This window comes from Psittacula echo (assembly GCF_963264785.1).
Source record: "Psittacula echo genome assembly, chromosome: 5".
Lineage (NCBI taxonomy): Eukaryota > Metazoa > Chordata > Aves > Psittaciformes > Psittacidae > Psittacula > Psittacula echo.
The window spans coordinates 10,443,594-10,471,401 of record NC_137739.1 but is presented as its reverse complement, the minus strand read 5'-3'; the positions used below and the strand labels follow the sequence as shown (position 1 = coordinate 10,471,401).

Here is a 27,808-nt window from a genome sequence, read left to right as displayed (position 1 = left end):
CTTCCTAACACTCAGTTTTCAGTTGCTTGCTTTCTGTAAACAGCTATCTAAGCAAATCAAAGCCAGTTCATGTTTTTTTTTCCTCTAAGCAATCAGTTTTTCTTTCCCTGCCAAAATCCTGAGACTGACTAAAATACAGAAAGCAATCTGCCCTTTGTGGCCAATGTCCTCAGCCTATTCTATACAGACTGCTCCCTTTCTTACTTTTTCTACACTCAAAAGCTTTTTCTTTTGTCCAAAGGAAAAGCCTTTTATCAGCTCCCCTGTTAAGAAACTTCAAAGGTTAAGAAACAGCCTGATGTTCTCTCTTCTTAGCCTGTCATGCTCCCTATCAGCATTATTCCACATTACACCTGAAATGTCAGCTAAGTACATCACTTCCCTAATGCCCTTCTCTGGCATTATGCCCAAGTCTCTCCTCCTGCTATTTTTAATTACAGTTAATAGAAACAGGAGTTAAATCACATATCACCATGTAATTACACTCTTATCCTGTTACATTATGGCAGACTAAACAAGCTGTATTAATTTGAGAAGAAAAAAAAAATCCAGTTGTTTCTACCATGACTTGAAACTTTAAACAATGGCTTAACATGAAATGAGAATGAAAGAAGTGGGAATGTTTGCAGCAGATAAAAACATATATAAAGAAAGAAAAAGATCAAACTCACCTTTTAAAGGTAATCACATACCAGGTGCTATGAAGGATTTTATTCACGCATGCTTAAAACATTCAGAATTACTGAAAGAATGAAATTAGAGTGGTGATTATATGGTTTGTGGTGTTGCTTGAGGAAGTTCTTACAAATTGCCTTCCCCTCCTCTTGAAGGGTGGTATCTATTACACTGTTTATGGAGAGTTTTCTGTTAAATAGGCTTAGGTAGTTTAAAACTGTTTACTGAACAAGCAAGTACTCTGCAAGGTCAAGTGAATCCTTTACCTGCAGCTGGCCTGACATTTACTCTAGCAGACTGTTCCACTTAACAGTTCCATTAAGTGAGAATATGTAAACAAGACCACAAAAAGAGAGAAAGTCAGGAGCAGCTCATCAGCTCTTTACTTTTGTCCATAAAGGTGAGAGATAAAGAGAACAATCCAATTTAGTTGCAGATTGTTTTAATTATTCTGAAGTAAAGTTCAAAGCACGCTAGTGAAGCTGCAAAAGAAACTTGCCTGCCAGACTTGTTCCTGGAAAATTACTATCTTCAGTAAGCTGGAAAACAAGGCTAATTCAAAAGTGATTTGTTAACTTTATTGCACAGTAACACTCCATATGACATTATTCACATCGATTTTTACATTTCAAAGGGAAACTAGAACTCGGGAGGAACACCTTACTTCAAACCTGTTCCATTTATACTCCTTTCTCCATTTCTCTCTTTAGTCTGATAAGTAGCAGAGTTTCTTTCTAAAGTAAATCCTAAACATTATGTTGCTTGGAGGTACTGAGTACATCTGCTAGCAGCTGAACTGCAGAAACTGGTCTTTATTAAATCCCAAATTTTAGCTCTCTGCTCTGTCTGGGTAATTAAACTCAATGTGACAGCAAGTTAAGCATTCTAGGACAGGGTTTTTGCAGGTCTTTAGACAAGGACAAGAGTTATGCTTGCTTGAAAATTTTATTGACACAACTGTTTGGTCCCAACACATGAAACAGCACTTGAGCCACAAAAGAAAGTGTCCAAACAAAGTAGACAGCTAAGAAAAAATTCTTTCTTCTCTCTCCCATTCCAAGAAAAAGATAGTGCATAAGTTGAGGGCTTCAGTGACTTTTTTCAAACAGACATGAATCTGAAGTAGTACATTTCAGTGTTAAATTAAAGAATTTCATGGTTGTAATGCTTTTAAATCTAAGTCACATCATTCATTTAACCCTTTGGGTAAAAAAATATATTGCAATTGAATTAGCTATTTTGTTACACTATGAACACAACTCTCAAAAAGTATTATTCTATTACTTTCAAACAGCAATTTCATCAGAATCACACATGAATCCAGAAGAGTTACGCTGACCTCCATAAACGGTATAACCACCACACTCACTCTGACAAATACAGTATTTTCCTCTGAAGAAAAAGGGTTTTTTAGAATTCCAGATGACTTGTAGCTGCATGTCATGAAAATGTAATTTCAGGTTGGTCTTTTCTCCAGTGCATGCTCTTCTGAAACAAAGATCTAGACTGATCAGTGTTAACCTTATCAAACTTAGGGTGAAAGCAGATGTTGTTACATTTGACTCATTAAAATAAGTCCAAAAAAGCTTACTTCTCAATTTCTCTTTCTATAGCAGTATGTCTGTAGAGGTTTATTAAAGGACTCAAAATACCGTGCCATAATGCTCAGAAAAACTTCCAAGTGTTTCTCTGCATTCACAATGGCTATAAGTTCACTACTGATAATACTCGGCTAAGTTTAAAAGATTTTATAACAAAATCTGACTACTAAAATTCTGTCTATAGCCATTATTCAGTGGCATTTCTTGTTGCTGGCTGAGAAGTTAGAGCCCGTGTTCCATCTCTTGTATATTACAATAGAATCCACCTAAAACAGTATTCAGTTGGCCAGTGGAAAGCCTCTAGTATAGGTTATTTCAACACTACAAGCAATTTATTTGCTGCTTGGCAAATACAACCCCATTGTAAATGCCATTGTTACCCAGAATGGGTATAAAGTCTCATACACTGGATATTTCTACTAACTAGAGTTAAGGTCATCCACTGACTTAACATCTCTTCCAAAGCTGTTCCCTTTCAAAAGCCAGCACAAGGTACCACAAATTGAAAAAAGCTTCCAACGCTAGGAGCAAGTTTTAGAATAAAAGCAGATACAGCTAAAGAGAGCACACCTCAAAGAATAAGCTTCCCATTTATTGAACATGCTTAAAAAATAAAAAACAAGGTTAAGCAGAACAACCTTAGCATTTCCACATGTAGTTAGAACTTTCCTTACAGGTGGAAATAGCATCAATACCTTCTATCACAAAACATATGTAAATAAGACCTGCTCCATTATCTGTGATTTATGCATTGAATGCATATTTCAGAAATATCAGAATCTTCCTAACTTCATTTCTAGACACAATAAAATGTGTGTGTATTAAACTCATGACACCAAGACAGTCTTTTCCTTAACCAAATCCATGCCAGACTGGAACTAAATATAAAAAGGGAAGCTTAAAGCATCAATGTCCTAGAAAGCTCCTAAACAGAACTGAAAGCTACAGAAAACACTTAAAACAAGTTTTACAAAAAATCCACATAATCTTCTACAGACATCTTTAGACAAAAGAATTCCCAAAGCAGTTACAAGTCATCTGAAAGGTCAGAGAACAAGTTTCTGAAGGACAATCAGCTCCCTCACTCTTGTCATTTCAGGTCAGCGAGTCACAATTTCTCAAGAGGCTTTTGAAAGACAGATCATGCATTTTATTAATACTGTCTGAAACAATACCAGTAAGCAACAGCCTATAGAATACAATATGCTACATGTATGATTACACCACCAACAAGGCTTCAAGAAAATAAAATCTGTTCCATTTTACTTGAATTAATATTCTGCTTTTACTGAACACACATTTATGAAAAACTGTAAAATTTAAGAATAATTTAATGAATACCAGAATTTTTTTCAAAATAATAGAAAAAAATCTGCTCTGCTGATAGCTGTGTTCAGTGTAAAAGGAACAAAATCTTCACAGAATACATTAAATACAAATTAATTCTAGGCCTTTCATTAAAATACGTAAGGGCTAGCAAAAAGCTTTATTTGTGCAGGGTCCATAGGTACGTGTTTTTCACACTGAAGAGTTAAAGCTTGGTTACAGGTGCAAGTGAAAAGTTTGCTGCCAATTTCACCTTGTTTTTGTGTTGCTTTTTGGCTGGGCTGTCCATTACTACCTTGTTTTGTTGGGTTTCAGAGGAGTGACAGGGAGGCACTGAAGCATTCTCTGTGGTGTTAGGTACCACAGATCCAGAGGTCAGGTTATCTTCGGCTGTGGTAACAATTCTCTGTTTTTCTTCTTCTGTTAAAATTATCATCTCTAAAATAAATAAGAAAATTTATTGATGCTCTGTTATTGAAAATAAAAAATATTACTCTGGTAATAGGCATAAATATTTTGAAAGAACTTGTCAGCTTTATCTGAAGCCAGAAGATATGTCATGTTAATCTCTGCAGCTGATGGGATATCTGCTTCTGACTCTGTCTGCATGATGTACTATCTAGAAGACTGAATTTAATTCTCACACATCAAGTCACTCAGTGCTCAGAAAAGCACTATGAAACTACTGTCGTAAAAAAGACTGCTACAGGTTGGCAAAATGCAATTTTAGTGGTGGATAACATCTCTTTAAAATTCACCCCAGAGAATCAAAGTAAGGTGCTTACAGTCAGTACTCAGTTTCTGACAGAAGCCACCTGCATTTCCAAAACATCACATTGTGCAATATATATGCACACATATGTAAGTTTTTAAATGGAACTTTATATAATAATGCATCAAACAAATAGTTCTCTTTCCAAATTGTATGAGTTATAAATGCATAAGTAACACAACATAGGCAAGCAAACTCTTACCAGACAGAGATGCAGGGCGTTCCTCAAACTGAATGAGATCTGCAGACTCAAGAACCACTGGATCAGGTCTGAGCTGTGGGGATGGCAGGCAGGAAGGAACTGGCTCACACAGAAGGTCAACAGGAGATGTATTTGTGAGGCAAAGAAGTTCTTGCTCAGTTTGGTTAGAAGCTACAAAAATAAGGGAACATCTTTCAAAGTACCTGTATGTTGTAAAGGTGTCACTGTTTCAAAGCTGATAATTGTAAAGTCTTCAGGTGCAGTTCTGAGGATCTGAGAGCTGTGCCTCATTTGAAATATTAATATCAGATTAATTTATGCTAACCTACCTCAGATTCATTCAAGAGTTATGTTTCTGTAACTAATTACAGTGCAGCAGACAAAGCAATAGTATGTTACATCTATTGCTTATCTGCTTGTTTTACTCCTATAGCAAGACCTGGTATTTGCCAAACTTGATTAATAGAAGAGCTGAGGAAACAAGTCTGTCAGGAAGAGGCTTTACCAGAAAAGGGCCAGTTACCAGGCAACTCTCCTGCAGACATACCAATATCCTATCACTATTTATGTGCCATCTAACACATTTACATGTGAAAATTAAGCTGAAAGTTTCAAAATAAAGTGACTTGGCCTTAGTAAAAGGGACAAGCCTAGACTTCTGAAATAGTAACTCAAGAACCATTCCACAAGTTCTACAACCTGCAGGTAGCAGAAGAATTGGAGACCACAGCAAGATATGATCTATGAGGTCACCATTTCCCAGTTACTTTTATTTGGGAAAGGATTTATACCAATGGGACTGCCATTACTTCCAAATAATTAACACCACAAAAACAACATAAAAACACCACAGAAGAGCACTATATATTCTCATCAGGATACAAGACATTTCTTGCAGAAGCTGCTGCTGACCATCTCTGCTCAGTAGCTTTGCACTTACAGACTTAGACTTCCACTAAAACCGACGGCAAACAGTACTCTAGCAGTTATAGATATACCCACAAACACAACAGACAGCTGAGGAGAACAGACGCCCTTGCCAAGAAGACACATACTTAACTCTATGCTTTGGATGAAGTTCAACAACTTTCAAGCCATAAAGCATTTCTACAGAAGTTCAGACTAAATCACACACCTTTCCCTATGCTGCTTTGATTATTCTGCTTATTTCCGCTCAAGAAAAAATTTCATACATAAATCAAATTCACATTACCATTGCTAGGTGTTCTTAGATGTGGTTCCATTGATGAAGTGGATCCTGCCGTCTCCATAGTATGTTCATTATTGTCAGCAAGATGATTTCCATGATCATTCACATGATCAGCAGGGGTAAAACTAGGTGAGCTAAAACAAGCTACAAAAAGGCAAGTTCATTTGGTTCATTTACTCAAGTCACCTCTTAAAGAAAAAAGGAAACTAAGATATTGCTCAAGACTGAAATGGCTTACTTTTCATATCATTCTTTAGTACCACAATTCTCTTATGACCATGTCCTTTAATCCAAACCACCTATAGAGAGAAAAAAAGGCAGAATTAAACATCACACAGATTAATCTCAAAGTCTAAAGCAGCTTACTCACTGCTTTCCATTTAGCTTTGCGCTGCCACTATTTCTAAAATAAACTGTATCACATTATTAATTTGTACTACACCATATAAGTAAAAGTTTTGTCTCAAAATAATTGATGCCGAAGGCAAACTATTGGGCTACAAAGCATACTAGTTATTAACAAAACTCTTTGTTTAAACACAGAGTTAGAAATTCCTATTTTGTCATTCTCTGGAAAGATTACTTAAAGGAAAACTTCAGCCACAAACTGGGTCACTAAATTATCCCAGAGCACTTTAGACATGTGGATGATAAGAAAATGGAACAGCAAAATCCTTTATGTGGCACTTCTGACAGGTCCTAACTCTTCATTCCTAAAACCAGGGCAGATTATTGCCCCGATCAAAATGATGCTTCAGTACTGTACAGATATTCATTTAAGACAGAAATCATTTATCCCAATTGATGATGATGCCAAGAGTGTTGCAGCCTCACCAGGAACAGTTCTTAAGCAAAACTTGAGCAAAGATTTAAAAAATGTTTTCTTTTTCTTATTACACAATCCAGATTTCTCAAGAAGCTATTAAAAATACAACTGCTATAGGCCTCCTCAGAGAAGGTAATGATTCCAGTAATTCACACCAATTAAGGGAAACCCCCAAGGTGTAACTATGCAGAACAGTACACATATGCATGTACTCCATGCAGAAATCTCAATGTAATTGGCCAAAATGGAAATCTTCACACCTGTGGAATTGCTCCCAAGAGCTCTTCTAAATTGTTGAATCCATATGCTTGAGGTTGCAGCACTTCTCCTGTGTATTTGCTATATGCTACTGGGAATTCATGAAGAAAAATCTGCTGATAATGGTAAGTGTGAAGTAAGGACCTTACATTCTTTGCAAACACATACAGATTTGTAAGTTTCACATATTCTTCTTCTGAACCATCAGTAAAAACCTATTAGAAAAAGAGAATTAGAGTGCATACTTCTGTATCCTCTATTCACAATGTCTTTTCAAAGTATGAAACACCAGAAAAGAAAAAGAGCTGACATACCTCAACCAAGTAAGGCAGACTCTTCAGGAGTTCAGTTAAGGTCATATATCCATATTCACATGGGTTAAGCAAAGTACTATGGGTTGTTTCATAATGCTGTTTCAGCTGTTCCACAGAGAGAAAGGATGTTTCATCCCAGGACATCAACAAGACTAGCAATTGGGCAGTGAGAGTTCGCAGAGATTTTCTATTTAACAGCTGAATTTGCTTGCCAGACTCTGTGTCAACAACCTAGAAAAATGAACTGGGAATGAAATTAGGGACAGGGAAGAAGCTGGGGTTTTGTTTGAGTACAGCTGTATCTGATATTACATACCAGCATCTGACAGTCCCCTAGCCAAAAGCACACAGGATAGAGAAGCTTATTACATGAAAAAAATATTTTAAATGTACAAAAGCTGAGTAGCAGTTCATTCACATGATTAGACACAATTTTACTTTTCATTCCAAGCCAGCTGGACCTGACTGAACTCCAGCCTGACCACCAGCTGCTAAATTAAAAGAACTAGAGCAACTGAACCAGTTAATGTAACTTTCCCACTGATATATAAGACCAGCTATGTATTTGCGTTCACAGTCAAAGCCTTAAACCATAGATAAAAAAAGTTAGGAACATAAACTAAAACATTAGAGATTGGTAACTACTTGGTTACCAAAAAATGATTGCTTTTACACAGAAGTCAGATGGAAAAAACCCCCCACACCCACAACAATTTCTACTATAATACAATCTTCTACTTATTGCTGAACAAGCATGAGTTTTCCTGGAGAAAGCTGACAGGTTAAAGAACAAACAGAACATCATGGAAATATAGAAGCTATATTTAAAATGCCTTTGGGATTTCCCCAACTTAATGAAATATTGTTTATGGAGTAAAATACTAAGCGCACTGAGACCTGTAATTTGAGACAGGTAATTCCTTAGCATTACATACCTTTTAGAGGGATAAACTACAAAGATAGAACATTACCTTTACAACATGGCAAAGTTTTTGCATTAAAGCTGGAACTGAGCTAACATCATAGTCATGAAGACGCAGTGTGTATCCAAACGTTTTGCGGTACTCTGTCAGCACATCACTCATCATGAGACAGTTGTCCTTCTGAGACCGCAGCAGTTTAACAAACTGGGCAGAAACTGCTTTGACTTGTTCCACCTCTGTAAGGGTGAGAATTTTCTCCTCCCCACATTCCAATACCTGCAAAATAGAAAATACTCTTTGTTAAGGTGATTTACCTAATCTGGATGAAAAACGTATAATCTGCAATTAAAATTCAGTGCTTGCAGGCAATCATTTGCTACGTAGCAGGGCTCAGCTACTTCAAAAGGTATCTATATTGCAAGTAAAACTAATTTCTGAAATTCGATAACATAGGCCATTAGTTATCAACTTTTTTTATTAAGCAAGTTTAACAACTTTAACGAAACTTAGCTCTAATTTTGGTGCACTGAGTTCTGTTAATGTAATACAACTTAGAGAACTTGAATTTGCTAGCAAACAGCTTGAATTTTACTAATTTTACTAAAAATAGCTGTATGAAAGGCTTTCTTCAATACAGCTGTCTAACATGACAGGTGAACAGTTTATAACTCACAGTGAAGTTCATGAGAAATATAAACCCTGCTGAAACAGTTGTACAAATCTCAAAAAAATGCTTTAGCACAACTTAAGATTTTGGAACTTACTTGTAAGACCTCTGGTATGGCTTCAAAGAGTTCAACTAGTTTTGTAAAACCATAGTAAGCAAGTTTACACTGGCGACCAAAGTGGTGATGATAGGAAGGAATAAATTTATTGAAGGGCATTCGAAAATGGGGTTGATGACGCAGTAAGTCTACCACCTCTTTAGCAAACCACTTGGTTCTTTCCATTTCTTCTTGTGTACGTTCTAAAATTAAAAAAACAAGGCAAAAGCAGTGTACCAACACAATTATAAAATGCAAGAGAATGCCATAAGAAAATACGGTGATTTTCAGCATACCAAGTCATTTTCTTTTACCACCAAAGACCTTGACTAAGCTTACACATTTGGTGTCCAAAATAATCAGATGATCAGCACTTTGGGAGACCTTAAATAGCCAAATATGTTGGTGTGGTTTTATTATGTGGAAATAACCCACTCTCTAACCATACCACAGAAAGTTTAATTTCATGCAGAAGTAGTAATATTACGTGTTTTGTCACCTGCTTTCATATCTGTTCCATTGCAAGCATTCCTAGAACAGCAAATTCTTTATTTGCTAGAAGTTCATAACTTAGTTATGAAGGTAGAAATGCAATATCAAAATATCCAAGTCACTGCTATATACTTGAGTTAGCAGACTTTTGAAATGGTCAGCAATTTCTTTACCAACAGTAAAAACAATGTACATGGACATACCTCTTTTGGGAATACAAATTACCATTTCATTGTCTTGCTGTGACAAACAGATGGTTGTATCTGGAATTTCTGATATAATATCAGCCAGTTCACACACTCCATACTCAGTAACATCCCAGTCCTTAGAGAAACACCTGAAAGTTTTAAGACAATTGCAGAACACAAGTATTAATGCATCCTGTGTAGGCCAAAGAAAAAATAAAAAAAAGCAAACATGTAAATTGAGAGAATACCCCTCAAGTCCTAGAAAACCCAGAATATTCATATTGGAAATAATGCTAACATGTGAAACAGGGGAAAAATATTCTTAATTCTAATTATCTACCCATTCTAACCATAAAAATAAGATACATAACCACAGAACGGCTGAGGTTTGAAGGGAACACTGGAGGTCACCTAGTCTGACTTTTCTGCTCAAGTAGGGTCACTTAGAGCTCGGGATTGCATTCAACTTATGTCTTGACTATCTGCAGAGAAGCAAATTCCACAACCTCTCTGGGCAACCTATTCCAGTGCTCAGTCACCCTCCAGTAAAGCAGCTGATAATATACTGATAGCTCACATGATACTGGAAGAAAGAGCTGTATGTGGAAACCTCAAACTAGCCATGGTGATAATACTTAAACCTGAGCTTGTAAATATTACATAAGTGATTTAAGAAAATGTAATTATGTTAAACAGCTCCATATAGCTACACTTCCAACATTCTGTATTTGCTTAAGTAGTTAGACATATGCTCTTTTTAAATAAGTTTAGGTCTCAAGAGGAAGCAGAGACCATTCCCTGGAAAGCACCATATTAAGCATATTAAAAGGTATTTTACTCTCCCCACATTGCTGTCAAGAACCCGAGAAGCAAGAACGTTTTAGATATATTCTTATTCAACAAATAGCCAGAGCTGACTACAATGGAGATGCAGATTTGGCAGATTTAGAAACAACTAATAATGTATTTTTGCCAACAGTGGAAATATAAGTAGAAATGTGCATTCCCAAAAAGGGATGTTGGCACAGGCAGCATCACAGCACACATGCAAAGGTAGACCACATGTAGCACTAAGATGGTATGGTTTCAAAGCACCTTCAGTAATACTTTCTACCTTCTTAAGGGAAACATGGTTCTCAGTTCTAAAAAAATGACAAACCTAAACACCCAAACCCCAAAACACACACCACCCCATATTTTTTACCATGCTAGGACAGAATATTCTTCCCAGCAATAGTAAGATAGGCATTACTCCTCATTTTTGTCTCATTACTAAATCCATTTAAAGAAGTAAGAGTGTTTATTGACAATCACTATTTTATTTTTCCCTCTAAAGAAAGCCTGACGCTAAATTTTCCTTTTACTGTTCATGTTACTGTGCCATGACCTGCTCACTTAAATCCAACCTCACAGTCACAGCTTCAAAAGAGAAATGAAACACAATAACCCATTTCAAACTCCAATACAGTTAAACAAACTTAGTACCTAAAGGAAGCAATAAAGTCATGCCTTTCAGAGTTGTTCTTGTTTCATTAAAGATAACTTACCAGTGATAAGCCTGTAAGAACTCCCTTACAATAACTTGCTTACTGGCCTGGGATTTGAGAAGCTTCAGTAAGTCTTGAGTAAAGCGCTTCACTTGAGCTCTGTGTGTTAGAGTTAACAAGCGTTTGGAACCCATACCAAGAATCTGCAAGAAAATTTTATTTGATCACTCAGATCTAGCATCCTCAGTAAATTATTTTACAAGATATTTAGAAGCTAGTTCTAGTATAGGTAGGCTAGTAATAAAGGATATAATACAGACAGTGTTTGGAAAGGCAGCCTCATGAAGCCATACGCTTTCTGTACTACGGTATATAACATCAAGAAACGCAGAAGTGCTTCCCCCAGGCGTGCCACAGCAACTGCTGCACATTTCTACTGGTTATTTTAAAATTCTACAACCAGCTGGTGTTCAAAGTAGAAAGTTAACGTGACCATAGTGTTTCTTTTCCTGTAACACAAGGCCACATGACTTGTTCCGCACAGAAATCCATCAAGTCATAGGCTACACATCACAGCCTACCTGACCAGCACTCAGCCTTTGCTCTGTTCTGATGGTGAACAGCATAATTAAAATCTTTTACCCAAGCACTAGCCACAGACTAAAAGCAGGTTCAAACTTTATTTAATCTAAGCCTCTGGAACAAAGAGTTGATTTCCCCAGATGTTGTTTTGGAAAGGTGGGGACAATAAAAACAATAAAATTAACATCTCAAAAAAAGAGAACAATTACACCCCAAGGTTCAGTTAACCATCTCTTTCAAGACAGACTAGGCATAGCCCCTATTACACAATACCAACCAGTAATTGAGATAGTTGAAGATACAATTCCCCAAGTTAAAAGGAACAGCGCCATATAACTCACTTGCAGTACATGAGGCACTGCTTCTAGCAGCTCCATTAGTTTAGAAAACCCATAGTTAGACACACGGCATTGTTTTGCAAAGTGATGATGGTATGTTGGGATGAATTTACTGACAGGTATGACGCAGGACGGTTGGCTTTTAAGCAGATCTATCACTTCTCTACTGAACTGAATAAGTTGTGGATTACCTACAGGGCTCTTAGAACGTAGAAGCCAAGGATCTAAAATAAAACACAAAAAATAATCATATGACTGAAACTTTCACTAATTCTTCCATTAAACCCTGCACTTTATGACACAGTCTAAAGCACAGGAGAAAAACCAAACAACCCAAGAATGAACACTCAGGCTAAAAGTTTCTCTTTATAAGAAGTTTAACAATTAGACAAGATGTTTATGCTACTCAATTTTTTAAGTATAAATATTAATTCAGAAAAAATTTTAAGTAGAAATATTTACCTGTAGTAGGAGGTGGTGGTTTGTTATGTATCCATTTAATAACTTTAATTCCATTTTGGGCAGTCGCAATGTTAACCCCAGGAACACAGGTAATGAGATGTTCTAAAGGAACACCACCCTGGCCTTCTGGCACCATTTCAAGATCATTGAACTCTGACATATAACAATCAGGAAAACTTTGGGGGGGAAAAAAAAAAGCTTCCATTATACACTAAAATATCACTAAAAATTGTCCTAATATAATTATTTTGAGACACTTCCTAAGCAAGAAACTTCAGCAGCTTACTAGCACATTACAGAAGTCTTCATAAACTGCACATTTTAAACGTGTGTCTTTTTTGCTCAATAAGAATTCAAAAAGTAGCAATTTCATAGGCACCTATTTGTTATAAAAGATACCACCTTACACAAGAACTGGAGGTTTTATACAATAGGTAGTTTCAGTGCATTACAACAGGCAGCAATAAAGTTCTAAATCTTCAACCTACAACCCTTACACTAAAAGCCAAAATTAAAACGCTTTACCTTAGTAAAGGCACAGTACCCTCATGTGTCTGTAGAAGACTGTGAACTTGGGGAGCAAATGTCTTCAGAGACAGAATCACAAAAGGAATTTTATAAGAATCTGGATCAAACTCACGCTCACTGTAAAAACAAGAGGTTGAAGTTTACATGCTCATTTTACACATCCTTTAGCACAGTATGTCTGTGCTCACATACACACCCGTAATAAACATTATACTACATACATTCAATACACTCCTACTAGGTAACAATACCACTAATATACAGTCACAAGCAAGTTCCATCTTTTCTTCTACACAAAAATTAATACAGCTACAGCAAACTTCCAGCAGACAAACAGCATTAGAATACCACCTTTTATCATCATTAGATTAAAATTTTCAAATTAAGTTTTTGCAGCACATACCAGGCAGTTAACAGTGAACACTTCACTGCTCTAGTAGCACAATCTGCCTGCTGCTGAATGAAACAGAAACCAGAAAAAAAATCTTCAACCTGGTATGAATCACTTACTATACGTAGCTGGAGGACAAAGAAAAATGGTCAGTTTCAACTATAATTACATAATAACATAATTCAGGCTAATAGGAATCTCTAGTATGTTTAACCTTCCTATAAAACTAGAGGAAGGTAGCGTACCTTTCAGCTTCTTCTTAAGTAGTATTCAATCTTGGCAGCTAGAATACAATAATCTTACCTAAAAAGATCCAGGAGGACTGCCTAGAAAATTCAATGTGTCATCTCAATTTCTGCCTGACTTAGTCTGGTGAACATATAAACAGTGACTGGAGCACACTATATGAATGTATATACCTTAACTTTAATATACCTGGAAATGCTAAATGCTGCTCTAATATTTTGTAAGATTTCATAGTATTTTATACACAGCTTACATAAAGTCTTTATTCAGGCAATGCTGCTTACAAACAGGCTCGTGATATTCCAACTCTTCAAATATTATAGGACTACAGTTTGCTGATGAACCATCATGCGACTGTGAAGATCCCAAAGGACTCTGCCGGGCTTGGCTGCTGGGTAGAAGGCACACCAGCCGCCCATTTCCTTGATCACGGACTGCCACAGTATCTGTTAGCTTATATAAGTCCGATACAACTAACTTATGCCCAAATCTAAAAGAAAAGACATGAAACACATTAATAACAACAAATACTGTAATCTGTTTGTTTGTTTTTGTTTAAGAAACAGGACTATGCTAGAAACTATTCTATGCAAAATATTAAGGTAACTAAACCTATTCATCCCAATGTAGGAAATTAAGTAAAACACTGGAAACATAACCTTCTAAGAAAGGCCAGTATTACAGTCATTCCCTCTGGATAGTAATATGATGCATTATCTAACAACAAAAACTCACAATACTCCATTCTGTTATTCATTCTGTTACTCTCTAATTCACTGAAAACAATCATGCAAGATCAGATTCTTCTGCAAAGTCCCAGAAGAAAAACAAAAATACCCAAACAAAACACAGTAAAACAAAAAACCTTACTTTTTTTCATAGATTTCTGTGAATTTGAACACAGGCAGACAACAAGCAGGTGCATCCTGCAGAATGGACATTGCTTCCGAGCTATAAAACAAGTTTTGTAACATCAGCACAAATTAATCTGTTAGTATTAGTCTCCAGCCCAAACTGGTGAAATATTTACAGATGCATTTTATGAACTATAAATATAACAGGAAAAATAGCGTTCCCTTCCATCCCAGCACTACAAAAGCTGACACTTCAGATCAGGGGAGTGCAAGCAGTAATACTTCCGCTAATTCGTTAGGTAATGTCTCTGAAGAAATTGCAACTTGCAGAGGTAGTAGTAAGATTTCTAGTATCTATAAAATGCAACATTAAAGCTGCAGCATTAGAAGTTATCAGCTTGGTCACAGGCATAAACTAAAAGGCAAGAATGAAATAAAGTTGTGAATTATACAATGGCAATACTCTGCACTCCAAGCACTATTTTCACTGGAGCATTCTGTGAAAAGGATAACTTTTTCCTAATGCTTTCTTTCAGTACAGAAGTTTAAACAGAAAATGCTCATATTCTCACAAGCATCAGCACTCTAGTTCTGTCATCTTCCATAAAGAAAATGGAAATCAAAAAACATCAACAGCATTTAAACCTGTGTACTCCATTCTCAAAGAGATAATTCATATGCAGTTTCTTGGAGGAAAGAAGTAAAGAAGCCAAGTGTAATCATAACTCCGCTACACATAGTCATCAAGATATACCAGTATTATGAAACAGTAGCAGTAAAACTGTTAAGAAATTATTAAACACAGATCTAGTCTCTTCAGATGCAATTTAAAATATAAGCAGTGTAAAAGTGCTAAACTGAAAACTAGCCTAGCTGTATTTAACATATTAATCAGATCATAAGACAGATTTATTTCCCTATCATTGCTTTGCTCAGTCTTTTGTAACACCTCTCAGCTACTAAATACATGCTAGAACAATTAAGATGCCATGGTGCTTATTACCTCAGTAGAGCAAGCGATTTACTAGCAGCTCCTGTTGTTAATGAGACCTGGATCCTTTTACCACCAATTTGGTATCTGTGAAGACTGTTGACAGCACCTATTGCTTCTCGCAGATTTTCCATCTGAACTATAGCCTTCAACTGGTAGTCTGTATGAGGACTGAGCTCTATAGATTTTACCTGAAAGGAAGATAACACCTTGTATATTTATCACAGAATATTAATCCAAGGCAAGCCACACAAGGGTAGTAACAGACTTGTTTTGGCCAAGAGCCAAATACACTGCAAAATTAAACTCAGTATGATTAACCATGGCCAACAGGACAATGCAAACAAGAACCAAGTGCAATAAGCCTTGGCCAAGGCATGGCCATGATATTCCTTTAACACAAGCATCTTTCCAAATAAAAGACTGTGCCAGAAGAACGTCCTTTACAGATCAAATAGGACTGCTGCAGAAACTATGTCTCTTTGCATAGCTGCTTTCTACATATTCACATTCTTCATATCCGTTTTGATGACTTCTAATTCAAAACAAACTCAGCTTTTACTGCTATTTTTAAGTTGCCATTAAGAATTCAGCTTTACAGCTTAAAAATGTTTAGCAGCTAAAGCACAAGTCTCTCCACTGCATGACTAATTAACCACTTGATTTTATATACAAAACTTCAGAATACCATATCTATGAAGACCACATGCAAATTAAGAACCTAGTATAAGTGATGACCTGGTCTCTTTAGAGGAAAAAGACAATATCTCCTTTTTACAAAGTTTAAAAGTCATGTTTCAATAGATTTCCATGCCTACTCTAGGTAGCTAGACCACAAACACGTCCATAATTGCATAAAGCACTAAAAACCAGATTTAATAAAGGTATTTTAGCTTTTACCTTGCCATGTCTTGAGAAATTTTCTTGTAAATGTTGCTGCAACTCTTTTCTGGACAATCTGTAATCTATATTGCTGACTTGAATGTCTGCACCATTTGCAAAGGGCTCAGAGCAGTCTGTACCACCGGTATGATTTACTACATTAAACGTGAGTGGAGATGATCTATTTGAAAGGTTTGGAGACATACTCCTGGGTAAAATAAAAACATTCATGAGCTAAGGTAGGTACTGCACAACTCTGATATATACATCACGAAATTATTCAGAAAATAGACACAGGTCAAGTGCACAAACAGCTCTTTAAAGGTATTTTTTTAGCACATGCATCAGTAAAACAAATTTCACCACAAGCAAAACACTAACAAGACAAATACTTCCTACAGACAGAAAGGAAATAATTCATACTACATCTCAAAGTTACCCAATTCAGTAATATACTTGGCACTAAGCCTTGTACTATCTTACTAAGACATAAATAAGTCAAACTCATTCACATGATATTAATAACTGACAACAGCTAGGTATTTAAGTCTAAAAGAACTTAACAGGCAAAGATAAATATCTGCTGGGAATGTCAAAAAGCACCGAAATTAAGCCAAGTAACATACCTGTAATACCTCTGATTTTTTTTTTGAAGTTTTTTGTTTTGTTTTTGGTTTTTTTTTATTAGTTTGCCACACAGTGCTTCTGAAAGAAAGTTCACCCCATCTTATATTTACATCTACCCTCTGTCAGCTACTACACAGCACCATCAGCTTCCTTTTGCCTCCACATAAATTTGTATTAATGTTCTCAGCATACACAACTCCATACGCAGCAATAATCAATATATATATATACTGATGAAGTCTCACTTCACCTTCCGAATAAGACAGACACTTACCGAGATGACCAGCAACTCTGAGACATGAGTAAAGGACTGAGTTGTCTTGAGGCTGTCAACTTACTGAAAGCAGAGGGATAGCTGACTTGAAATACAGTTTCATCTTTATCTTTTTTATCTACAGGAGAATTGGTAACACTCCTGGAAGCAGAGGTCTCTTTTCTATTTCCAAATATATATAAGAAAAAGAAAACGCATTATATTAGAGAATTCACACTAAGCAAAAGTACAAAACCAAATTAAATATTGGTGTCTTTTTATTTTTAAACATACTTCTGGCTGCTTTTACAGGAGGTTTCTCCCATTCCACCTTTTTTGGTTGCCAGAGAGACAGGAGTTGCTGCATTAGAATTACTTTGAGGAGAAGGAATTTGTTCTCTTAAACGTTCTTGTTGGTTTTCCATATTTCTACTTATGGTTTTTGATTCAAGGTGGCACAGCTCCTATACGAAACAGATGAAACATCAACATAAAAGCACCAGACCTTCTTTAACAGAGGCTTTCCTTGTGATGGAACCCTAGTTAACTGACATTTTTTTCCTGAACCACATTTTCACTGGCACTTCTTAAGCAAGAATATTTGTTTTTCTGTAACAAAAACCATAAACCATGGCCTAGTTGAAGTATTTTTGCTATACTGTAGGTCTACCTCAGTTTTCCTTAAAGCTAGCAAAATGGATCCCTCTATATGTTACATTCAACACCAACACAGAAGTCAAAACTGGCCTAGGATTAGAAACTCAATTAGTACCAGCAGTATTGCCAAATTGAGAAAAGGTGATAGATGGGGCAAAAAAAAAAAAAAAAAAAACTCCTAAATTCATTATCTGTTTTCCAAGCAGCTAAATACAGCTCTCATTCAGGAATGTCACTATACATCAGTTACTTACTAAACAGAACTGACAAGTTCACAATAAAGCTGTAATAAAAGTAACCCTTAGAACATGAGGAAAAGAACTAAACAAGGTAAAACAATACCTGTAAACTTTTAACATTGGTGGGTTTGGTGACAGATCCATGAATCTGGAAACCTCTTCCAGCAGAGCCTTTGGTACCAGCAGACTGATCACTCGAGTCTTTGTTGAGGAGGCACAGCTTTGTGTTCTTGTTAATTTTTTTGGGAGACTTCACCTTTTCAGTTCCAACAAAGCCAGAACTTTTTGTTTCATTAACTTCTTTGTTTTTGGGAGTAAAAGACACTACAATCCTGTTACCAAATACATCTTCATTTTCCATTCGTTTCTGAGCCCGTTCAGCACTTTCTTGATTTAAAAAACGGAGAATCGCACTGCTTCCTGAAATGCTCAGCACCTTCCCGCCACAGTTGTCTGACAAACGCCTAAGTCTATTACTCACACTTTTGCTGTCTCTGTTTGCTGGCAGATTATAAACATATAATAGTGTATGGCATGCCTGTTTAAAGAGAGCAAGATTTTAGTTTGATTATCTCAGAACACCCTCTTGATCAAACCCAGTATTTTTACATTGATTCTGGTGACACCTTCATCCTCACCCCCACCCCCTCCTTACCCCGAGTCATTCTTATTGCAGCATTCAGTTAGTTTGGAAAACTCTTATACCAAACTCCTATCTCCAATATAACTTAAAGTTAGAAGAGACTGCAGAGTTCCTAATCAATGGATCAAAGCCTGATCAATTCTCCAGAAAAGAAAGCATCACTGTTTGTGACTGAAGAATTCTACATATTCTACACATGCATGCGAACACATAGTTCAGGAAGTTATTCCAGAAAAAGAAAAGGCTGTGAGTGCTGCACAAAGACAACACAGCAACTCCAGACTGAATTATCAGAAGACAAAAGAAGCCAAGAACACAGTAAAACAGTCATTCTTTAAACTGTTAAGAAAGCATGACAGAGCTGTCTTAATGCACAGCTGTTCTTACCCTTTCTGCCAGTGAAAGGCATGCAAGATGCATTATCTGATAGAATATTTAGTGATAAGAATGTGACCTTGCAATTTTACTTTAGTTAATTACTTCTCATTATTTCATTCTTTCAGTCTTAGAGCAGAAAGCATACATTCACATGGTAGTAACCAAAATACAGACAATAGTCAAATATGCAGCAATGTCCTAACATAAAAAACCCCATGTAATTTTAGCCTGTTCTCTCCCCTAAACTGGGGGAGGGGTAGGAGGAGAAAGGAAGTTGACGCTGTGAAATGTCTGTTGCATTAAGGATTAGAAACCCTTACCGGCACTTTCAGTGGTAACCTTGGTGGCAAATCTGAAATGAATTCTTCAAAACAAACAAGCTCATGAGCATGACGTAAAAGTGCTTCTGAAGCTTGGTTTTTATGTACCAAAATTATCCTGAAGCCATGTCTGTGTCTCAGGTCACTGAGTTCTAAAGCAAAGTTTACATCCGCTGGAGAAAAAAATTGAAAAATAGAATAAAGAAATGTGTGAAAAAGCTTAAAAAAAAAATAAATTAAAAAGGAACCCCAAAACCCAAACCAGATTAAACAAGCAAAACCCCAGGTCTCACTTAATAAGTTCTATTCACCACTGAACATTTCCAGTGAAAAAGCACCAACAGCTACAAGGCCTCTCAGTAGATATAATTTAAATGAACAGTTAGCATTCAGTCTCAGACAAAGGCTTCCTTTTAATAGCAACTTCAGCTATTTATCAGCAAGGCATTTGACTGGCACTCTATACTTGGAGAAAACATTTGTTTAACTTTAGGGAGAAGCCCAAAGCAACACACAGCAATTAAACAGTCAGGTGGCTTGCATATGCAACTGTACAGTGTGCTGCTACAAGAATAAAAACCAAATCACATACATTTTGCTCAAAGCATTCTGACAGACTACCACATGAAAGACTTGAGGAGTTTTACTTCGTTAGCTTCCTGCTGTCTACCTTGAGACAGTATTTACACACATACCTACTGACACTCAACAAGGCATCAGACTCCAGAGCTGACTGAACTAAGTCAAGTTCTCATCTTACTGTCCCTACTTTTCTCTTACTGCCACTGACATTATTAATAAATTCTTGAGTGATTTAGTTAAAGCTGATTCTAAACACAACCCCTGGAAAGCCGAAAAGTGTTGTATGCAAAAGTATGACTAAAGAGAAGAACTGAATCCTGCACTGTAGATGAGCACCACAAACACTTACTTGACACAAGAACCACAGTGGCAGGTGCAGTGTGTGTATCAGCAAATCTCCTAAGACTCTGTCTGAGTTTGTCATCAGCAGCGTTCTTTGCTGTAGCATTGATGTGTGCAACAGTCACCTGTGGGAAATACATAGATATGCTCTAAAAAAGCTTGGATGTGAACTATGCTTGCTTAGATGTAGTTGTAGGGGTTTTTTACTAACATAAGTACAAGCTTTCAAATGCACCTTTTATTTAGATAAACTGATACACACATGCGTGAAATATAACATGCATGTATCTCAAACTGTTCTAATGATCAGTGAACTTCAACCCTGGTTGTTCAGCAATGTCTTAGGAATTACTTTACTGTTCTGTGTTAAAGATCACAGTTCACATACCTTAAAAACATTCCACAAACTCTCATTTGAATAGAGAGCTGACAAACGTGGCACATACTTGCTACCAATTCTTTTCAACTCACACAAGCAGATAAAACTTTCAACTTGTTATTATATCTGCAATTTAGAGGATGTGAAAGGAGTTCTGACTCACAAAGTTGCACAGAAAGTTAAAAAAATACCAAGAAACAAAGTACATTAATGGAAAAATATGTACTGTTAAAGGTGCCTCGACCAATACTACTTATTTACAAATATCCTCACTAATCAATGTAGTACTCACTAAGTAAAAAAAAGTCAAGTTCCCAGAATCATAGTTCTTTTACGTTAACTATTTAGTTGCAGATTTGAGGGATAATACTAAAAACATCACCATCACTTACTACTGGATGAAATCAAAATCCTCTGTGAACACTAAAACTAAAGCTAAAACTGTCATCTGCAGAATGGAATGCAGTTTCTTAAAAAGTATCACACCAGGAGAGTTCAGCATTAAAGACCCCCACCCATAAACTAATAATAATAAGCTCGTGCATTAAAAGCCACAGAAGCTAACAAAGCTTTAGTGAACAGGAATTACTATTAGCACACTCAGTACACAAAATCTCAAGCAAGAACACCAATCAGATGCTGTTTTGATACCTGGCAGTTGTTTAGCTCCTGAATAACTTCTTTATTTTCTTTACTAATGTCACACACACAGATGAATTCTGCCTCTCTGTGACCTTTAAAAAACTTTTCACGAATCCTCTGTACAACTGCTATAGCTGAACGGCCAGTGGGAACTGAGCAGTTTTCAATATCCCAGAAGACTCCAATGGGGGGCAAGTTTTCCAGAACTTGGCCTGTTATTGCAACTTCCGGGGATCCTGTACAGGTTTAACAACACAGCCCACTTTTATCTCAAACACCAAAAATGTTGAACATAGCATCCTACAAACTTTGCACACAGAAAGCTTTACATTTCACAGAACATGCCCAGGAATGCAAGTTCAGTTCTATTTTCTTAAGGAATTTAAGAAACAACAGTCTTAAACAGAAATTGTATGGCTATATGCTGACTAGTTATTCTTTTACAAGATTCAGTGGAATTGCATTTTGTAAGGACACTTAATTAGAGTGGTAAAATGCTAGTAAAGTTATCCAATTTCTGATTCTTCCATACTTTAACTTTCATACTCGCTATGATTCTGTAACTGAAGCAGTACTAACACTGTAGAAATACCATGTACTTATTTCGCACAATAGTGTCCTCTCAAGAACACAGAAAAAAGCCATCTCGTAATTATAAACATTATGCCTGTACTACATATGAAGTAACAACAGACACTATAGACTAAGAAAAAGCTTTTCAAATATGGCTGAAGATAATTTCCTTGTACACCACCAGAATAAAATGGCTTCCAAGTTGTTAGGATTTATTTTTCTAGTTCTTAAAATGTTAAAAAATGTAATAAAAAAAATAAAAATAAATCAAAACTTGATGCAAACAATACAGTAAGTTCTCTAGTCAGTCACAGAATCATAGAATGGTTTGGATTGGAAAGGACTTTAAGATCATTTAGTTCCAATTTCCCTGCCATAGGGAGGGACACCTCACACTAAACCATGCTGCCCAAGGCTCTGTCCCGCTTGGCCTTGAACACTGCCAGGGACCAAGCATTTACCACTTCTTTAGTCAAAACAGGTCAATCCAAGTTATGACTTTGCAAAACAAACAAGGTGTATTTTTACTGTTTAATCTTCTATGACTTTACAGATGTTGCCAGAGAACAGTGTAATCTAAAAGAACTCTTCATGTGCAATGGTATTCAAGGAGGACACTCACTAAGTGCAATTTCAAACAAATGTGTTTTACCATATTTCTGTGGTGATTTTCCAAGGCTGCTTGCCAGGAGCAAACTCTTCTCATTTCCTGTTCCTTTGGTTCCACAGCCATTACATATTGGGATAGGAACAGGTGCAGTCTGTGCATTTGGAGGAGGAATATTTGGCCAGATTTTAGCAGCATCAACTAGGCTGTTTCTGGTTGGCTGTTGGGACAATTTTTCAAAATATATGCTCATTTAGTACACAATATTAACACACAGTGTTTCATGCCAGAAACACTCAGTTTCCGTTCTGCAACAAACAGAAGTTCAGATACACTCTGAAAAGTTACTTAACAGTATCACTGCATGAATGAAGCTTCTATCCTAGAGTCTTTTCTAGCATACATAGCTCTAGATTTCCAGATGTAAGGCAAGATTCTGTTAAACTCAGCACATCAAGGTGCCATCACCTAGCACATGAAATCACCATAACAAAGAGCACAAGGTTGAATTATCTCCCTCCCCCCCAAGTAGTGGTTATAATCTCAAACATAATTAATTCACTATTTAGCTTATTGAAAACACTTCACTTTTATACGGGAAACACAAATTTGAAAGTTTAAGTAACATTTTGCAAAGTTGAGTATATTATTTCACTTGAAATTAGAATTGTGCTTGAATTGTGGTAGGAATCAGTTCTCAAGTGTACCAAATTGGTATTGAAGTTTAAATTACAAATTTGGGAAGACTTATAAAACCAAAACTAGAATATCCTTACAGCATCAAACATTTCACCTGAGTTACAAATGGATCTTTATTGACCAGTTGCCCACAGGTACATGTTAACTGTTGTTAGCTTGTTCTCAAGAGTCACTACTATGCAACATTTTAATTGGAACTGTAAAGAAGAAGTAACTGTCTTTCAAATCCACACAAAATTCTGCTTGAATACATTAACAGATCTCCCGTAAGTTAAAACACTGTAGTAGCCTCTTTAGTCTTCCTATCAAACTGAATGTTACCTCAGAAGAGAGAGGAGCTTCAGAAGGATACCTGGTATGTTTGGACTGTGCATCACCAACTAGGAAGATGCAAGCTGCAACCTGCTGAAACTGGTGTTTTGCTCAAGTAACATTATTTTACCATTAAACATATACCACACTTAATGAATGAGAAATGTGATGTGTACAAACCTTGCTCAAGCAGTCACTGCAGTAGTGAGAGCCCTTTAAACAAACCGAAGGTGCCATGTTTAGGTGCAAAGGATTGGCGTACACATGTGATGTTAGCTCCGACTGTGCAATATGCTCATCCAAGTGGCCTGCAGCCCCACTTGTGAACTCAGAACAAGGAAAATAGCCAGAAGATGTGCAGCTCTGAAGGGCTGGATACTGATGCAGTTTGTGCACATTACCATGACAGGACTGGAAATGGAGTTTTCCACAACAGGGAAGATGTTGACAGGAAGATACACTGTTTTCTACGCACATGCCTGGGAACTCACTTGCAATGCTTCTAGCTGGAGGGGTTTTCAGTGAAGATGCAGACTGATAAGCAAATCCTGACCCTACTTGACAAGTAATCGTCCCAGTGCTTTTTGAGTCTAATATTGTGCCAGGGTGAATCAAGTTACCACCACCAACACAACGCATTTGCGGAGTACAAGAAGAGTCAGAGCCATGAGCACAGCAGCTTACTTTCGGGCCAGGTGAAAGCTGTATTTGCTGTTGCTGAAGAGGACGAACATCAGGAAGCGGAACTGCTGGAAACAGTTTAGAGCCAGCATTATGAGGCAATGAAACATCCTTCAATTCTATAGCAGCTTTCTTGTTCTCCATGTAATCTTTCTGGAAATTGAAAACTCAGTTACATTCAGATGAATTAAAACATAACCTTATAATATAAACAAGCATATCTTTAGACTGTCACAATTTAGTTGATAACAAATTTTGAAAAGTGCTACCTTCATGATTATTACCTGTCTGAACATGTAAAATATTAAAAGAAACATGCCAGTTATGTGTCCCAGCATGAGGTATATTGGTATCAGTGGATTTTTGAAGCAACAAAACCAAAAAGCTCCCAATCAAATAGCAATAAGTCTGTACACCAGAATTTGAAAAGCACTGTTAGGCTGAGGCTGAGAGATATTCTGCAATTGATGGATGCAATAGGAAAAACAAAACAAAACAAGCAAACAAAAAAAAATATCAAAAAAACCACCACAGTGTGGAGGTACGTAAAAATCTTTTATGCATGAATGATGACCTTAATATTGTATTAGAGCTTTAGAAGTAATGCATTAAAAGACTGACTTCAAAATATTAGAAATTCTATCAGATAAACTAACAGAGGACAGAGAACACTAACTTTTCACAACAACTATGTAAGTACTTTTTGCCTACTCTTATTTAATATATCAAGACATATAGACATAAAGGCATACACAGACATACATGGGGTTTTTTTTTTTAAATGGCAGCAGTGAAGACTAAACAAAGTTATGAGAAGCACCGGAACAGTCAAGGTCAGTAGAGCTAATCTGCACACAACTCACTGCTCCAGAGCTTTAGGCCAGTACTTCTGAGCAACTTTTACTTTCCAAATTGAATTTAATGTTTTTCCTACTGCAGAGTAATAAATAACAGATTACCCGACTTCAACACCATTCCTCTCTACATGATGCCATATCTTAAGAAGATACACTCTGCCAAAAACCTGTCTGAACTTGCTTAGATGTCAGATTCCAGAATTTATGGCAGCTGCCTTCCCAGCCTGATACATGAGAATAGCAACACAACAGGATATGTGCTTATCTGTTTCTCCCATGTCTTTTACTGAAAGTCAGATTAACACACATAAATGAGTGTTAATTGACAGCTGGAGCTTGCCTGCTCAAATAAGTCACTGTTTCGTATTACTTCTTTTATTCCTTAGCACTCTGCATCTCCAGTGTACAGAACTATATACAGTTATAGAACAGCAACATTTAAAGAAATGGAAACAAGGGAAAATTACACAATCATGAAGAACAGCATCCACAATTGCTATAACTACTATATAATAATAATTCAGAAGCATCTAGATTTGCCTCCAAACTAAACTGATAAGAACTTGTAAGAATGAGGACTAGTCCCCTACCCTGCTCTCCAGCACTAACTTCACAGAGCTTTCAAGAAGCTGCCTGACAGACTTTTTAAGCAGTGAATTGTATCATTACAGAACTGTAAAGAGTAGAGATTGTCAAGCAAAAAAATTTGCCTACTTTCACCAACATAGATGAGAGCTGTGACCACCCCTAGAGATCGTAAATTCCCATGCAGATTTTGTATTTAATGTAGTAACTGCTGTCTCCTCTTTCTCCCCTCTTCACTTGCCTCCTTTAGTCAGCAATAAGACTGCAGTTAGTAATAGTGCTCTACACCAGGATATTGACTATGCCTTTTGTAAAGCAATGAATTACCGTTCTCGCACTGCAAGGCAAAGACTTTTCAGCAGCAGAAAAGCAATCAGAAAGTTTCCACAGCCATGGTTTTGCATCATTCTCTTGTCGCTGAAGCCATCTGAATGATCTGTTGCAGAGGTTCCCTGTCCTATTTCCTTCCATCATACAGCCAAATAAAAAGGTTCAACATTCTTTCATCCCCCCTTCCTTTCATTCTTCCTACCTGCTGAAGAAAAAAAAAAAAAGCATTCTTTAAATAACCATTCAGGTAAGACAGAGAATGAATTATCTTATGAATTCCACTACTGCTAGGTCACTGAACCTGCATTATTTATGTTAAATTTAATTATGCATATGGAACATGGTCTTAACTACTCCCAACTTGACTATTCCCTAGTACAGGAATATTCCTCATGACTTGCAACACAGGTGACATAGTGTGAGGAAAACACTGTTTAAGTCCATGGCATTACCTAGTCCCAGAAATGCATTGCTGCTGACATGAATAATTCCTCGAATTTTTCAATGCATTCTTCTAGAAACAGAAGCCAGCAGGTAGGTTTTCAAGAACAGCTCATCAGCAAATACGAAATAGGTGCAACTGACACAGCTGAAAGAATTAAGCTGCATATTCATTCTCTTTCCACTAGCTAACAAACCTATATATACCTGTATTAACCACACAGCATTTAGCATTTAAACAAAGCTTTAAATTATTAAAATTATTTACAAATACTTACTCTAACTCTCAAGCTACTCCACAGCACACCACACCAATTTAGCTTTACAGAACCACAAAAGAAGCAAAGCAATTTGTCTAAGACCCAGCCACACTCCACCACAAAAACTACAGTATCAGAAACTAAGTCTTCTTACCCTCCAATTATGTATTACATTCATTAGAAAATGCTCCTTCAGGTTTTTTGCATATAATTTTATATGGGTTAAATAGCAGTACACTTGCCCCTATGTTATTTCTAACCACAAAATAAGTTTGACCTTTTAAGCAAAAGCATTTATACAAAAGAACCCAAAGTACCCCAAAATTACACTGAATAAAATACTAAGTTAATCAAGTTCTACAGCTCTGGAATAAGTTACTTTAAAAAAACGTCTGGTAGCACCAATTCGTTCATGAATTAAAACGGGAACTGAAACCATTTAGCAGTTATGCGCACCACACAAGCTCACGGTCTGCCCTCTAAAGCTCGCCGGTGCCCCAGTGCCTCCAGCTCGGCCTGGCTCGCAGCCCGAAGGGGGAAGACGTCGAGGCCAGACCCTTCCCCATCCAGACAAATAGCCCCAGCGCACCCCGAGGTGCTGCCGGGCGAACGGCCGCTCCTGCCCGCGGGGCGGTGCCGGGCCCGGATCGTTGTGCAGCTCCGCTCAGGGACCAGGCTGCTGTCTGCAAGGGGAGCGGGCCCCGTCCCTGCGAGCCCGGCCGCGGTGTCCCACCAGAGGCCTCCCCATCGCCGCATGGCAAGGGAGGCAGCCGTCAGGCGGCGGGAGCCGAGGACCTGGCTTGTCTGTACCCTGCTACGCTCGCCGCGCCTCACCTGAGCCACCCCTCGCACGCCGCCACGGCCCTTCACACCCCTTTGTTGTTCTCCCTCCTCCCTCTCAGCTCCTTCTGCCGTCAAGCAACACCAAGCGTCGGAAACCAACCCGCTGCCGCAAAGCTGGTTGTCGTAATCCTCTACTCCTTCCTCCTCCTCGCTGGCGCACAGCGGGCCGGGCCGCGGAAGAGGCCGTGCGTTTTAAACCTGCCCCGCCCTGGTGCTGCCGTGTGCGGGGCAAGACGATGCCTGGCC

General features: G+C 37.3%; 1 protein-coding gene across 3 annotated transcripts; it reads right to left on the bottom strand.

The window, feature by feature from the left end:
• Positions 1-1,558: 1,558 nt before the first annotated feature.
• On the bottom strand, positions 1,559-26,445 carry MARF1 (meiosis regulator and mRNA stability factor 1). 3 transcript variants are annotated; one of them, XM_080619914.1, is made up of 27 exons: positions 26,016-26,444; positions 24,250-24,399; positions 23,746-23,778; positions 22,600-22,774; positions 21,384-21,610; positions 20,361-20,478; positions 19,430-19,602; positions 18,192-18,626; positions 17,487-17,656; positions 17,214-17,375; positions 16,331-16,520; positions 15,443-15,621; positions 14,456-14,536; positions 13,839-14,075; positions 12,946-13,065; positions 12,421-12,596; positions 11,962-12,182; positions 11,099-11,241; positions 9,567-9,700; positions 8,872-9,074; positions 8,156-8,383; positions 7,185-7,415; positions 6,873-7,085; positions 6,025-6,085; positions 5,790-5,930; positions 4,577-4,747; positions 1,559-4,040 (listed from the first exon to the last, which is right to left on the bottom strand). In XM_080619914.1, the coding sequence occupies exons 1-27, from the start codon at positions 26,160-26,162 to the stop codon at positions 3,808-3,810; spliced, it is 4,752 nt and encodes a 1,583-aa protein (XP_080476040.1). In that variant the 5' UTR covers positions 26,163-26,444; the 3' UTR covers positions 1,559-3,807. The 3 variants fall into 3 exon arrangements, with proteins under 3 accessions (XP_080476040.1, XP_080476038.1, XP_080476039.1); XM_080619912.1 differs by having other exon boundaries at positions 23,746-24,399; positions 26,016-26,445; XM_080619913.1 differs by having other exon boundaries at positions 23,746-24,395; positions 26,016-26,150.
• Between the last annotated feature and the right edge of the window lie 1,363 nt (positions 26,446-27,808).